This window comes from Odontesthes bonariensis, chromosome 14 (genome assembly GCF_027942865.1).
Source record: "Odontesthes bonariensis isolate fOdoBon6 chromosome 14, fOdoBon6.hap1, whole genome shotgun sequence".
NCBI lineage: Eukaryota > Metazoa > Chordata > Actinopteri > Atheriniformes > Atherinopsidae > Odontesthes > Odontesthes bonariensis.
Genome location: NC_134519.1, coordinates 1301911 through 1315918, shown reverse-complemented (window position 1 = coordinate 1315918; position 14008 = coordinate 1301911). Strand labels below are relative to the sequence as shown.

General features: G+C 44.1%; 1 protein-coding gene across 2 annotated transcripts in view; it reads left to right on the top strand.

The window, feature by feature from the left end:
- Nucleotides 1-318: 318 nt before the first annotated feature.
- The window catches only part of pex5lb (peroxisomal biogenesis factor 5-like b), a 32905-nt gene continuing 19215 nt past the window's right edge, over nt 319-14008 (top strand). The window contains exons 1-2 of one of the 2 annotated variants that reach the window (XM_075482488.1): nt 319-658; nt 10914-11009. In XM_075482488.1, the coding sequence (XP_075338603.1) occupies nt 644-658; nt 10914-11009 (111 nt within the window). In that variant the 5' untranslated portion in view covers nt 319-643. The remainder of the gene's footprint in view (nt 659-10913; nt 11010-14008) is intronic. The other variant, XM_075482489.1, reaches the window with a different exon arrangement.

The window sequence follows — 14008 nt, the reverse complement described above, 5'->3', positions numbered from 1 at the left end:
GCAAGGCAATTTTATTTATAGAGCACAAGGCAATTCAAAGTGCTTCACAGCTACATAAAATCACAAGAAGGCAATAAAATCATTAAAAAAAAATAATGATAATAAAACATTAAAATAATCATTAATTAATTTAAAAGTGAAGAGTGCAGATAAAGTAATCATCATGATTACAAATAATCATCCTTGCAGCTTGTCTTTACATTCCCACATCCCTTCATCCACTCCTCCTTTTTTTCTTTCCTTCTTTCAGACATTTCCGGCTTTTATTGTGACAAACCTCCCCGGAAGTGGCTGCGGATCCCAGGCACCTGACCTCGGAGCTGTTCGGAGCGGCTCGGCTCCACTCGGGTTATTCAGCATCCCACCCTCCATCGGAGCGGGGCGAGATGAAAACCGGAGCCCGCCGTGTTTAGAGGCTGCTGCACCGGACAGGCTGGACGGAGGGACGGGGACCAAGACCGGAGCCGAGCCGAACCGGGACATCCGCGCTGTTTAGCGGAGGTTTCAGAGCCGAGAGGCTCCGGTGGGAAACACCGAGCGCTTTGTCCTAACGGATCCGAGTTGGAGTGATCTCCTGGCGGCCGCGGCTCCCTCTGCGCCCCGCTGACCGGAGGAGAACCGAACTGCTGACGGAGCCGGAACCATGTACCAGGTCCAGGTGAGTTTCTGCCCGCATCCCGCCGCCGTCCTCCGGCAGAAACCCGGCTGGGCTTCATCTGGCTTTCTGCCCCACTTTCTGCAGGCCTCCGACAGCTGCAACTTTACTTTGATATTTCAGCTTTCTGCGCCTTTTCTCTGCGGGTTTATCTCGGGTTTATCACTGTTTATCACGGGTTTATCACGGGTTTATCTCTGTTTATCACAGGTATCACAGGTTTATCACTGGTTTATCACAGGTATCTCGGGTTTATCACTGGTTTATCTCGGGTTTATCTCTGGTTTATCTCTGGTTTATCTCGGGTTTATCACAGGTATCTCGGGTTTATCACTGGTATCTCGGGTTTATCACTGGTATCTCGGGTTTATCACTGGTATCTCGGGTTTATCACAGGTATCTCGGGTTTATCACTGGTTTATCACAGGTATCTCGGGTTTATCACTGGTTTATCACAGGTATCTCTGGTTTATCTCTGGTTTATCACGGGTTTATCACGGGTTTATCTCTGGTTTATCACGGGTTTATCTCTGGTTTATCTCTGGTTTATCTCTGGTTTATCTCGGGCCATCAGTGTGAAGCTTCAGCAGGGAAAGGAGGACCTGGTTCATGATTAATGAAGCTTCTTCATCATCATGTGAGCTCGGTTTTGGGTTGAACCATCTCCAAACAGACTCGGTTTAACATCCCAGAGGAAACATCTGTGTTTTTCTTTCCTTTTCATGGTTCAGGTTTGAAAATCTCCAAAGAAAACTGGAAATGTTGGCAGTGAGGCTCATCAGAAACTAACCGGTGTAAAACAAAAGAGTCTTTTTCTGTGATCAGTAGGGGTGGGACGATATGCTTTGGTACCGATTCGATCTGTAACGCGATTCTTGATCATTGCGATTCTACAAGTATTGCGATTCGATATAATCAGTAATTGCAATTTTCTTCCATCTTAAAAAACAAACAAGTTGAATCATACACTTCAAATGGAAACGATGGGAAATGAGTGAAACTCCGACAGCACTTTCACAGACAACCAGTCTGTTTGGTATCCGCTTTGGGACTGAAGTTCCAGCGTGCTTCTCCCCGCTTAAAAATTCGGCTGCCACAGAATCTCTCATGATGGACAAACACTAAGTGCCTTGAGATGACATTTGTTGTTTTTGGCGCTATATAAATAAAAATGAATTGAATTGAATTAACTCCAATCATCACGACACAGCCCCTGATATTGACACGCCCACGTCTAATCTACCCCAGAGACGCCCGGCTTCCAGAAGTGATGAGTTTTTGTCGATTTTTAGCCAATGATGACCTAGAATTGTAGAAAAAAAACTTGACTCTTCCCCCCCCCCGAAGCGGGCAGCCCTCGCCTCGGAAGCCCGGCTGTTAGTGGCGGCTTCATAACATGATTTCCTCAGTGAACAAATCACTTCATTAAGCTACAGGACAACATGTTGTAGTTATGAAAGTAAATGCAGTATTGGGCATATCTTGTGTTTTGTGAATAACTGTTTTATCGTCAATTTAACATTGAAGATGTAGCAGTTTGGCCAGAGAATGGGAGAGGCTGCCCGGCTTCCCGTGTTGTCTCTGAATAGCCGCGGCTGATACACTTCTAGAATGAATGTCGTTCCCTTAAACGATGCACATCAGTCTGTGTCAGTCAGTCCAGCAGCCGACATTTATTTCAACTCGGACAAAAAGAGGCATTTTTTTTTAAAGTTTACAGTTACAAAATGAATTGAAATGTCCGAACAGCACAAATGGGGGCTAGTTTTAACATAACTTAAGGTAATGAATTGATGAAGTTTTTCTGGACACGGATATGACGTAATATAATCGATTCAGGGGAGAATCGATTTTTTTTTTTTTTTTTTTTTTTTTTTTTTCCGCCCACCCCTAGTAGGCAGAGAGCAGAAGGTGTTGGGGTGTTTCATGAGGAAACATTCAGTTATACTTAACTTATGGTTCCCATCACATCGGTGGGAGCCTCCTCCTGTAACCTTCAGGAGCTGCAGCTTCCTGCCGCTCGGCGGCCGTGACGGCAGATTTACGGTTTAATTGCGGAGGCAGTGAAATACAGCTGAGCCTGCAGCTGCTGTCAGATTCCCCCTCCGTCCTTCATCACTTCCTGTTACACACCGAATCAAGAGATAAATCCAGCTTCACTCTGAAACACCAGCTGTTAGACTGACCCGCTTATTCAGAGAATAACTTCCCTGGGATGCATCAGACTCGGAGCTCCGCCCCCCTAACTAATGAGACATTTTACTGACCTGTGAACACATCTGAATGTGTTTCAGCCTCTGAATCCATCCTGATTCAGGACGAAACTTCTGTCAACGTTTTTTATCTCCTTAAAAAATCCAAAATGGAGTCGGAGGGCTGTACCCACTCGGGCGTTCCTCACCTGCACCCGCTCGGGCGTTCCTCACCTGCACCCGCTCGGGCGTTCCTCACCTGCGCCCGCTCGGGCGTTCCTCACCTGCACCCGCTCGGGCGTTCCACACCTGCACCCGCTCGGGCGTTCCACACCTGCACCCGCTCGGGCGTTCCACACCTGCACCCGCTCGGGCGTTCCTCACCTGCACCCGCTCGGGCGTTCCTCACCTGCACCCGCTCGGGCGTTCCACACCTGCACCCGCTCGGGCGTTCCTCACCTGCACCCGCTCGGGCGTTCCACACCTGCACCCGCTCGGGCGTTCCACACCTGCACCCGCTCGGGCGTTCCACACCTGCACCCGCTCGGGCGTTCCTCACCTGCACCCGCTCGGGCGTTCCTCACCTGCACCCGCTCGGGCGTTCTTCACCTGTACCCGCTCGGGCGTTCCTCACCTGCACCCGCTCGGGCGTTCTTCACCTGCACCCGCTCGGGCGTTCCTCACCTGTTTAATTCTCCACTGAAACCAGAATAAACCGTTTCAGTTGGAAACAGATTTATTAACATTTACACATCTGGATGGTAATTTGAATAAAACATCTGCTGATCAGTTTTTTATAAAACATGATGATTTCAGAAGTTTAAAGATTAGAATTTAAACGTGCTGCGGTCCAGCTGGTCGGAGGTTTGGAAACGAACGCCTCACTTTGATCAGAGAGAAGAAACAAAAAGGAGGAACAAACGCGCTTTGATGTGGCGGCGTCTGAATCAGACTGAAACAGAATCATCGTTTTTCATCTTTCAGTGAGGAGGACGATGGAAACAGGAGGAGCAGCTCCTCTTCATCAAACTTTTACGGCTTCGTTATGTAACAGCGAGCGTTTCAGACCGGCCCGACATTATTCTGAGGACGTGGGAGCTTTAAAGGAGCTTCTGTGCGCGTGTTGACACAGTTTCCTGAAGTCTTATTACGTTCTTACAAAGTTCCCTGAAATTCTTTCCTTTTATGTTGCTTTAATGTTCCTCTGATATCATCCTATTGTTCCTAGAACAAGATGCCAAAATGCCTCCTTAAATTACAGTTCCAGTTAATGTTCCTGCAACTTTCCGTGAACCTTCACCCAATCTCACTACTGTACAGTATTTTCTATTTTCTTTCCTTTGCTCCCAAACTTTAGCCATTTTTCCTCTTCACTTATGATTTTGCTCCTCCTCGTTGTTTCCTCCATCAAATCAAGGTCAAACCGCTGAGCAGAACATGTTGGTGGGAGTTAAACGACAATGTTTTTTTGTAATCGAGTTACTTGATGGATCGTTTCAGCAGTAGGGAGATGAATGTAAACTAATCTAAATATATTCCGACAAAGGAGATAAGATATGTCCTGGGACACAAAACTTTGTGTTACTTATCACGTTTTCCACTAATTTCTCATGTTTTTTATCCTTAGTCTTACTGCCTCTTATGCCTCACACTGAGCCGACTTCACCCTCTATGTCGTTGTTCTTTTTGACAATAAAGATTGATCTTATTTATCTTGATTAGATATTCTAAAACATCATCTGATCCCTTTGGGTCTGAAAGAAGAGGAGCTTTATGTCCCCAAAGCTGTCCTCTGCAGGCTCCTGTAGTTACAGTGTGGGTGACCGCAGGGAAACGCTCTCATAGAAGATTAATTATGTGCTGGAGGATATAAATATCTGAGCTGCCGGGGTCAGATGCTCCTCTGCTGTCTGCGCTCTGTCAGGTTCTGCAGAGCTGCAGCCTCTGATGGGGACCGCCAGCTTAGCCTCACTGTGATGGGGGCAGGTGGGCCCCCAGGTGGGTCCCTAAATGGGTCCCCAGGTGGGCCTCCAGGAGGGTCCCCAGGTGGGCCCCCAGGTGGGTCCCTAAATGGGCCCCCAGGTGGGCCCCCGGGAGCCCCGACCTGTCTGAGTCACCACAAAAGAGTAAAAAAAGAGTTTGTTCCTTTTTGTTCTGATGGTCAGAAATTAGTTTAAAAATGTTGGAAAACTCAGTTTGTTTCCATCGGTATAAAGAGGATTCGGAGAAGAGCTGAGTCACATTTGAAAAGGGAGACGAGAGCAGATGGATGATTATTGATTAAGCATTTGACAAAGTTTTAAAACAGCTTTTATAGAACCAAATTCAGGGAATTGGGAGCTGCAGGATGGAGCCCAATGACCAGCCTGGAAATACCAGGAAACATTTAGAAAACATCAGGAAACATTTAGGAAACATTTAGGAAACATCAGGAAACATTTAGAAAACATCAGGAAACATTTAGTAAACATCAGGAAACATTTAGAAAACATCAGGAAACATTTAGGAAACATCAGGAAACATTTAGGAAACATCAGGAAACATTTAGGAAACATCAGGAAACTTTAGTAAACATCAGGAAACATTTAGAAAACATCAGGAAACTTTAGGAAACATCAGGAAACATTTAGGAAACATCAGGAAACATTTAGAAAACATTAGGAAACATCAGGAAACATTTAGAAAACATCAGGAAACATTTAGGAAACATCAGAAAACATTTAGGAAACATCAGGAAACACCAAGAAACATTTAGAAAACATTAGGAAACATTTAGAAAACATCAGGAAACATTTAGGAAACATCAGGAAACACCAAGAAACATTTAGAAAACATCAGGAAACATTTAGGAAACATCAGGAAACATTTAGAAAACATCAGGAAACATTTAGGAAACATCAGGAAACATTTAGTAAACATCAGGAAACATTTAGAAAACATCAGGAAACATCAGGAAACATTTAGGAAACATCAGGAAACATCAGGAAACATTTAGAAAACATTAGGAAACATCAGGAAACATTTAGAAAACATCAGGAAACATTTAGGAAACATCAGGAAACATTTAGAAAACATTTAGGAAACACCAAGAAACATTTAGAAAACATTAGGAAACATCAGGAAATATTTAGAAAACATCAGGAAACATTTAGAAAAGATTTAGGAAACACCAATAAACATTTAGAAAACATTAGGAAACATCAGGAAATATTTAGAAAACATCAGGAAACATCAGGAAACATTTAGGAAACATCAGGAAACATTTAGGAAACATTTAGGAAACATTCAGGAAACATTTAGGAAACATTTAGGAAACATCAGGAAACATTTAGAAAACATTAGAAAACATCAGGAAACATTTAGAAAACATCAGGAAACATTTAGAAAACATCAGGAAACACCAAGAAACATTTAGAAAACATTAGGAAACATCAGGAAACATTTAGGAAACATCAGGAAACTTTAGAAAACATCAGGAAACATTTAGAAAACATCAGGAAACATTTAGGAAACATCAGGAAACATTTAGAAAACATTTAGGAAACATCAGGAAACATTTAGAAAACATTAGGAAATATTTAGAAAACATCAGGAAACATTTAGAAAACATTTAGGAAACATCAGGAAACACCAAGAAACATTTAGAAAACATTTAGAAAACATCAGGAAACATTTAGGAAACATCAGGAAATATTTAGGAAACATCAGGAAACATTTAGGAAACATCAGAAAACATTTAGAAAACATCAGGAAACATTTAGAAAACATTAGGAAACATCAGGAATATTTAGAAAACATTTAGAAAACATCAGGAAACATTTAGGAAACATCAGGAAACATTTAGGAAACATCAGGAAATATTTAGGAAACATCAGGAAACATTTAGAAAACATCAGGAAACATCAGGAAATATTTAGGAAACATCAGGAAACATTTAGGAAACATCAGGAAACATTTAGAAAACATTTAGTAAACATCAGGAAACATTTAGAAAACATCAGGAAACATTTAGGAAACATTAGGAAACATCAGGAAACATTTAGGAAACATCAGGAAACTTTAGAAAACATCAGGAAACATCAGGAAACATTTAGGAAACATCAGGAAACATTTAGGAAACATCAGGAAACATTTAGAAAACATTAGGAAACATCAGGAAACATTTAGGAAACATCAGGAAACATTTAGAAAACATTTAGGAAACATCAGGAAACATTTAGAAAACATCAGAAAACATTTAGGAAACATCAGGAAACACCAAGAAACATTTAGGAAACATTTAGAAAACATCAGGAAACATTTAGGAAACATCAGGAAATATTTAGGAAACATCAGGAAACATTTAGAAAACATCAGGAAACATTTAGAAAACATCAGGAAACATTTAGAAAACATTAGGAAACATCAGGAAATATTTAGAAAACATCAGGAAACATTTAGAAAACATCAGGAAACATTTAGTAAACATCAGGAAACATTTAGAAAACATCAGGAAACATTTAGAAAACATCAGAAAACATTTAGGAAACATCAGGAAACATTTAGGAAACATAGTACTACAGTACAGTGGTAGTATTACAGTACAGTGGTAGCATTACAGTAGTAGTACTACAGTACAGTGGTAGCATTACAGTGGTAGTACTACAGTACAGTGGTAGGACTACAGTACAGTGGTAGCATTACAGTAGTAGTACTACAGTACAGTGGTAGCATTACAGTAGTAGGACTACAGTACAGTGGTAGTATTACAGTACAGTGGTAGTATTACAGTACAGTGGTAGCATTACAGTGGTAGTACTACAGTACAGTGGTAGTATTACAGTGGTAGGACTACAGTACAGTGGTAGTATTACAGTACAGTGGTAGCATTACAGTAGTAGGACTACAGTACAGTGGTAGCATTACAGTGGTAGTACTACAGTACAGTGGTAGGACTACAGTACAGTGGTAGCATTACAGTGGTAGGACTACAGTACAGTGGTAGCATTACAGTAGTAGGACTACAGTACAGTGGTAGCATTACAGTGGTAGGACTACAGTACAGTGGTAGCATTACAGTGGTAGTACTACAGTACAGTGGTAGCATTACAGTGGTAGTATTACAGTACAGTGGTAGCATTACAGTAGTAGGACTACAGTACAGTGGTAGCATTACAGTAGTAGGACTACAGTACAGTGGTAGCATTACAGTAGTAGTACTACAGTACAGTGGTAGCATTACAGTGGTAGTACTACAGTACAGTGGGAGGACTACAGTACAGTGGTAGCATTACAGTACAGTGGTAGCATTACAGTGGTAGGACTACAGTACAGTGGTAGCATTACAGTGGTAGGACTACAGTACAGTGGTAGCATTACAGTGGTAGGACTACAGTACAGTGGTAGGACTACAGTACAGTGGTAGCATTACAGTGGTAGTACTACAGTGGTAGCATTACAGTGGTAGTACTACAGTACAGTACTGCAGTAGCTTTTCTGGATGCTGCAGCAGCTCGGATGTTGTGTTTGCTCAGCAGGTTATTTTTAGACCAATAACGCACACACACGTGCACACGTGCACACACACGTGCACAGTTCACAGCCGGACCGGCTGTGACAGAGTGAGGAAGCTGAGAGAGAGAATATTAAACACATGCAGATGGTGAAGAGTTCTCCTGTTCCTCCTGATGTCTGTTTGCACTGCACACACACACGTGCACACACACGTGCACACACACGTGCACACACACGTGCACACACACGTGCACACTCACAGCGTGGCAGCTCCTCCACTTCCTGGTCGACCTTATTGATGAACTCGGGGGGGTTTCTTGGTGTCAGAAGTAAACTCATCAGGCTCTGAAAGATGCAGGATGACATCACTGAGCCCGTCCAATCAGAGAGTCACAGTCAGTCATGTGATCTCCTGTCAGAAGTAAGCAAATCGGAGTGAAACGGACGCAGTGGCTGTGTTCCAAACCGCCCACTACTCCTACTAACTTTAACTTTTTTAAGTTCCCGGATGCATGCTAGATTCTCCTAAATGTTGGGTATGCATCATGAGGTTACTACTCATACTCAAACTACCCAAGATGCAACGTAACGTGACGTCTCCGATCGTCATTTCCTGTCAAAACGGCAGTTTCAAGCAAGCTACAACGAGGGTCGGTTCACTTCCTGTTTTCAAAAGAAAAGCACCAATTGTATGGTAATGGCTTTCCCTGTGATAAAAGGCAACGGGTATTTTATTTTGTGAAAATAACCGGAAGTATGTTTGCTCACTGCGGCTAGCTTTAGTAGCGCCGAATTCGTGGGAACAAAATTGTAAACAGCCGGTATTTTGTCAGGTTTTCAACACGTTGGGGATCTAAACGACTACTTTCTCACCTGAAAATGTTTCAAATGTTGCTAAAGTTTACAGAGTTTAGAGCTTAAGAGAAATCAGCTTCAGGCCGGCTGATTTCGGCTCGGGCAGGAGCGAAATGCATTGTGGGTAAACACTCTGCATACTGTCTGATCGATGAGTATGTAGTAGGCGGTTCCGAACACAGCTAGTGACTTTGTGTTCTGGCTGCAGGTGTGACGGTGATGTCACCACCTCTGACTCACCTGCCAGGGGGCGTGGTTTGACTGGCTCCTCCCCTCCCCCCTGGGTCACCTGACCATCAGCAGGTGGACGTTCTGCTGCAGTTGCCTTGGTTCTAACAGGAACCTTCTGTCATGAGGAGAACTGGTTCTGGTTCTGGTTCAGTGTCAGCCTCCCTATGAACTGGTTCTGGTTCAGTGTCAGCCTCCCTATGAACTGGTTCTGGTTCAGTGTCAGCCTCCCTATGAACTGGTTCTGGTTCAGTGTTAGCCTCCTTATGAACTGGTTCTGGTTCAGTGTCAGCCTCCCTATGAACTGGTTCTGGTTCAGTGTTAGCCTCCTTATGAACTGGTTCTGGTTCAGTGTCAGCCTCCCTATGAACTGGTTCTGGTTCTGGTTCAGTGTCAGCCTCCCTATGAACTGGTTCTGGTTCAGTGTCAGCCTCCCTATGAACTGGTTCAGTGTTAGCATCCCTATGAACTGGTTCTGGTTCAGTGTCAGGCTCCCTATGAACTGGTTCTGGTTCTGGTTCAGTGTCAGCCTCCCTATGAACTGGTTCAGTGTTAGCATCCCTATGAACTGGTTCTGGTTCAGTGTCAGCCTCCCTATGAACTGGTTCTGGTTCAGTGTCAGCCTCCCTATGAACTGGTTCTGGTTCAGTGTCAGCCTCCCTATGAACTGGTTCTGGTTCAGTGTCAGCCTCCCTATGTTCTGGTTCTGGTTCAGTGTCAGCCTCCCTATGAACTGGTTCTGGTTCAGTGTCAGCCTCCCTATGAACTGGTTCTGGTTCAGTGTCAGCCTCCCTATGAACTGGTTCTGGTTCAGTGTCAGCCTCCCTATGAACTGGTTCTGGTTCAGTGTCAGGCTCCCTATGAACTGGTTCTGGTTCAGTGTCAGCCTCCCTATGAACTGGTTCAGTGTTAGCCTCCCTATGAACTGGTTCTGGTTCAGTGTCAGCCTCCCTATGAACTGGTTCTGGTTCAGTGTCAGCCTCCCTATGTTCTGGTTCTGGTTCAGTGTCAGCCTCCCTATGAACTGGTTCTGGTTCAGTGTCAGCCTCCCTATGAACTGGTTCTGGTTCAGTGTCAGCCTCCCTATGAACTGGTTCTGGTTCAGTGTCAGCCTCCCTATGAACTGGTTCTGGTTCAGTGTCAGCCTCCCTATGAACTGGTTCTGGTTCAGTGTCAGCCTCCCTATGTTCTGGTTCTGGTTCAGTGTCAGCCTGAGGTCAGACTGATGATGGACCGGTCCATCACATGAGGACAGAATCAGAATCACTAACAGCAGCTCCACATCTTAATGAGGCAGGATTAGCTTAACATTTACCCGCCATAATCGGACCTTTATTAAACTTTCTGCAGGATATCTTTAGTTTCCTTTATTATTCTTATTCTGACCCGGAACCAGAACCAGAACTTGCCCATCCTCATCTCCACCCTCATCCTCAGCTGCCCGGTGTGTTTGTGCTCAGTCTTTGAACCTGTCGATCTGCCTGTTGTAGGGGAGAGGGGAAAGGGTCGTTGCCATGGTGCTGAAGGAGCTTCCTGGGAGAAAGGCCTCCTCTGAAGGAAACCCCCTCGTCACCGTGACAACCAAGGTTGGCATGACGACCACGCTTGTTTATGTGGCTGTGCTCAACAATGTCTTCTTCCTTTTGTTTCTGTTTGTTTGCTCCAAGCTGCAGCTTCATGTTTAGTTTTAAAAACACACATGTGCACACAACGTGCACACACACACACAACATGCACACAAACACAACGTGCACACAACGTGCACACACACAGGTTTTAAACTGTTAACCAGTGTTTGGTGTTCAGTTGGAGGAAAAGTGTCTTTCAGACAGAACAGAACCAGCACAGATGTGGAACCAGCTCAGATGTGGAACCAGCTCAGATGTGGAACCAGCTCAGATGTAGAACCAGCTGAAGACAAACTGAGCCTGCAGCTTTATGTCAAAAGACAAACTGAGCCTGCAGCTTTGTCAGAAGACAAACTGAGCCTGCAGCTTTATGTCAGAAGACAAACTGAGCCTGCAGCTTTATGTCAGAAGACAAACTGAGCCTGCAGCTTTATGGTAGAAGACAAACTGAGCCTTCAGCTTTATGGTAGAAGACAAACTGAGCCTTCAGCTTTATGGTAGAAGACAAACTGAGCCTCAGCTTTATGTCAGAAGACAAACTGAGCCTTCAGCTTTATGGTAGAAGACAAACTGAGCCTGCAGCTTTATGTCAAAAGACAAACTGAGCCTGCAGCTTTATGATAGAAGACAAACTGAACCTGCAGCTTTGTCAGAAGACAAACTGAGCCTGCAGCTTTATGTCAGAAGACAAACTGAGCCTGCAGCTTTATGTCAGAAGACAAACTGAGCCTGCAGCTTTATGGTAGAAGACAAACTGAGCCTTCAGCTTTATGGTAGAAGACAAACTGAGCCTGCAGCTTTATGTTAGAAGACAAACTGAGCCTGCAGCTTTATGATAGAAGACAAACTGAGCCTCAGCTTTATGTCAGAAGACAAACTGAGCCTCAGCTTTATGTCAGAAGACAAACTGAGCCTCAGCTTTATGTTAGAAGACAAACTGAGCTTTCAGCTTTATGTTAGAAGACAAACTGAGCCTGCAGCTTTATGTCAGAAGTCAAACTGAGCCTTCAGCTTTATGTCAGAAGACAAACTGAGCCTGCAGCTTTGTCAAAGGACAAACTGAGCCTGCAGCTTAATGATAGAAGACAAACTGAGCCTGCAGCTTTGTCAGAAGACAAACTGAGCCTGCAGCTTTGTCAGAAGACAAACTGAGCCTGCAGCTTTATGATAGAAGACAAACTGAGCCTGCAGCTTTATGATAGAAGACAAACTGAGCCTGCAGCTTTGTCAGAAGACAAACTGAGCCTGCAGCTTTGTCAGAAGACAAACTGAGCCTGCAGCTTTATGGCAGAAGACAAACTGAGCCTGCAGCTTTATGGTAGAAGACAAACTGAGCCTTCAGCCATATGGTAGAAGACAAACTGAGCCTGCAGCTTTATGGTAGAAGACAAACTGAGCCTTCAGCCATATGGTAGAAGACAAACTGAGCCTGCAGCTTTATGTTAGAAGACAAACTGAGCCTGCAGCTTTATGTTAGAAGACAAACTGAGCCTGCAGCTTTGTCAGAAGACAAACTGAGCCTGCAGCTTTATGTCAGAAGACAAACTGAGCCTGCAGCTTTATGTCAGAAGACAAACTGAGCCTCAGCTTTATGTTAGAAGACAAACTGAGCCTTCAGCTTTATGTCAGAAGTCAAACTGAGCCTGCAGCTTTATGTCAGAAGTCAAACTGAGCCTGCAGCTTTATGTCAGAAGTCAAACTGAGCCTGCAGCTTTATGTCAGAAGACAAACTGAGCCTGCAGCTTTATGGCAGAAGACAAACTGAGCCTTCAGCTTTATGTCAGAAGTCAAACTGAGCCTTCAGCTTTATGTCAGAAGTCAAACTGAGCCTGCAGCTTTATGGCAGAAGTCAAACTGAGCCTGCAGCTTTATGGCAGAAGACAAACTGAGCCTGCAGCTTTATGATAGAAGACAAACTGAGCCTGCAGCTTTATGTCAGAAGACAAACTGAGCCTGCAGCTTTATGTCAGAAGTCAAACTGAGCCTGCAGCTTTATGTCAGAAGTCAAACTGAGCCTGCAGCTTTATGATAGAAGACAAACTGAGCCTGCAGCTTTATGATAGAAGACAAACTGAGCCTGCAGCTTTGTCAGAAGACAAACTGAGCCTGCAGCTTTGTCAGAAGACAAACTGAGCCTGCAGCTTTATGATAGAAGACAAACTGAGCCTGCAGCTTTATGATAGAAGACAAACTGAGCCTGCAGCTTTGTCAGAAGACAAACTGAGCCTGCAGCTTTGTCAGAAGACAAACTGAGCCTGCAGCTTTATGGCAGAAGACAAACTGAGCCTGCAGCTTTATGGTAGAAGACAAACTGAGCCTTCAGCCATATGGTAGAAGACAAACTGAGCCTGCAGCTTTATGGTAGAAGACAAACTGAGCCTTCAGCCATATGGTAGAAGACAAACTGAGCCTGCAGCTTTATGTTAGAAGACAAACTGAGCCTGCAGCTTTGTCAGAAGACAAACTGAGCCTGCAGCTTTATGTCAGAAGACAAACTGAGCCTGCAGCTTTATGTCAGAAGACAAACTGAGCCTCAGCTTTATGTTAGAAGACAAACTGAGCCTTCAGCTTTATGTCAGAAGTCAAACTGAGCCTGCAGCTTTATGTCAGAAGTCAAACTGAGCCTGCAGCTTTATGTCAGAAGTCAAACTGAGCCTGCAGCTTTATGTCAGAAGACAAACTGAGCCTGCAGCTTTATGGCAGAAGACAAACTGAGCCTTCAGCTTTATGTCAGAAGTCAAACTGAGCCTGCAGCTTTATGTCAGAAGTCAAACTGAGCCTGCAGCTTTATGTCAGAAGTCAAACTGAGCCTGCAGCTTTATGGCAGAAGACAAACTGAGCCTGCAGCTTTATGATAGAAGACAAACTGAGCCTGCAGCTTTATGTCAGAAGACAAACTGAGCCTGCAGCTTTATGTCAGAAGTCAAACTGAGCCTGCAGCTTTATGTCAGAAGTCA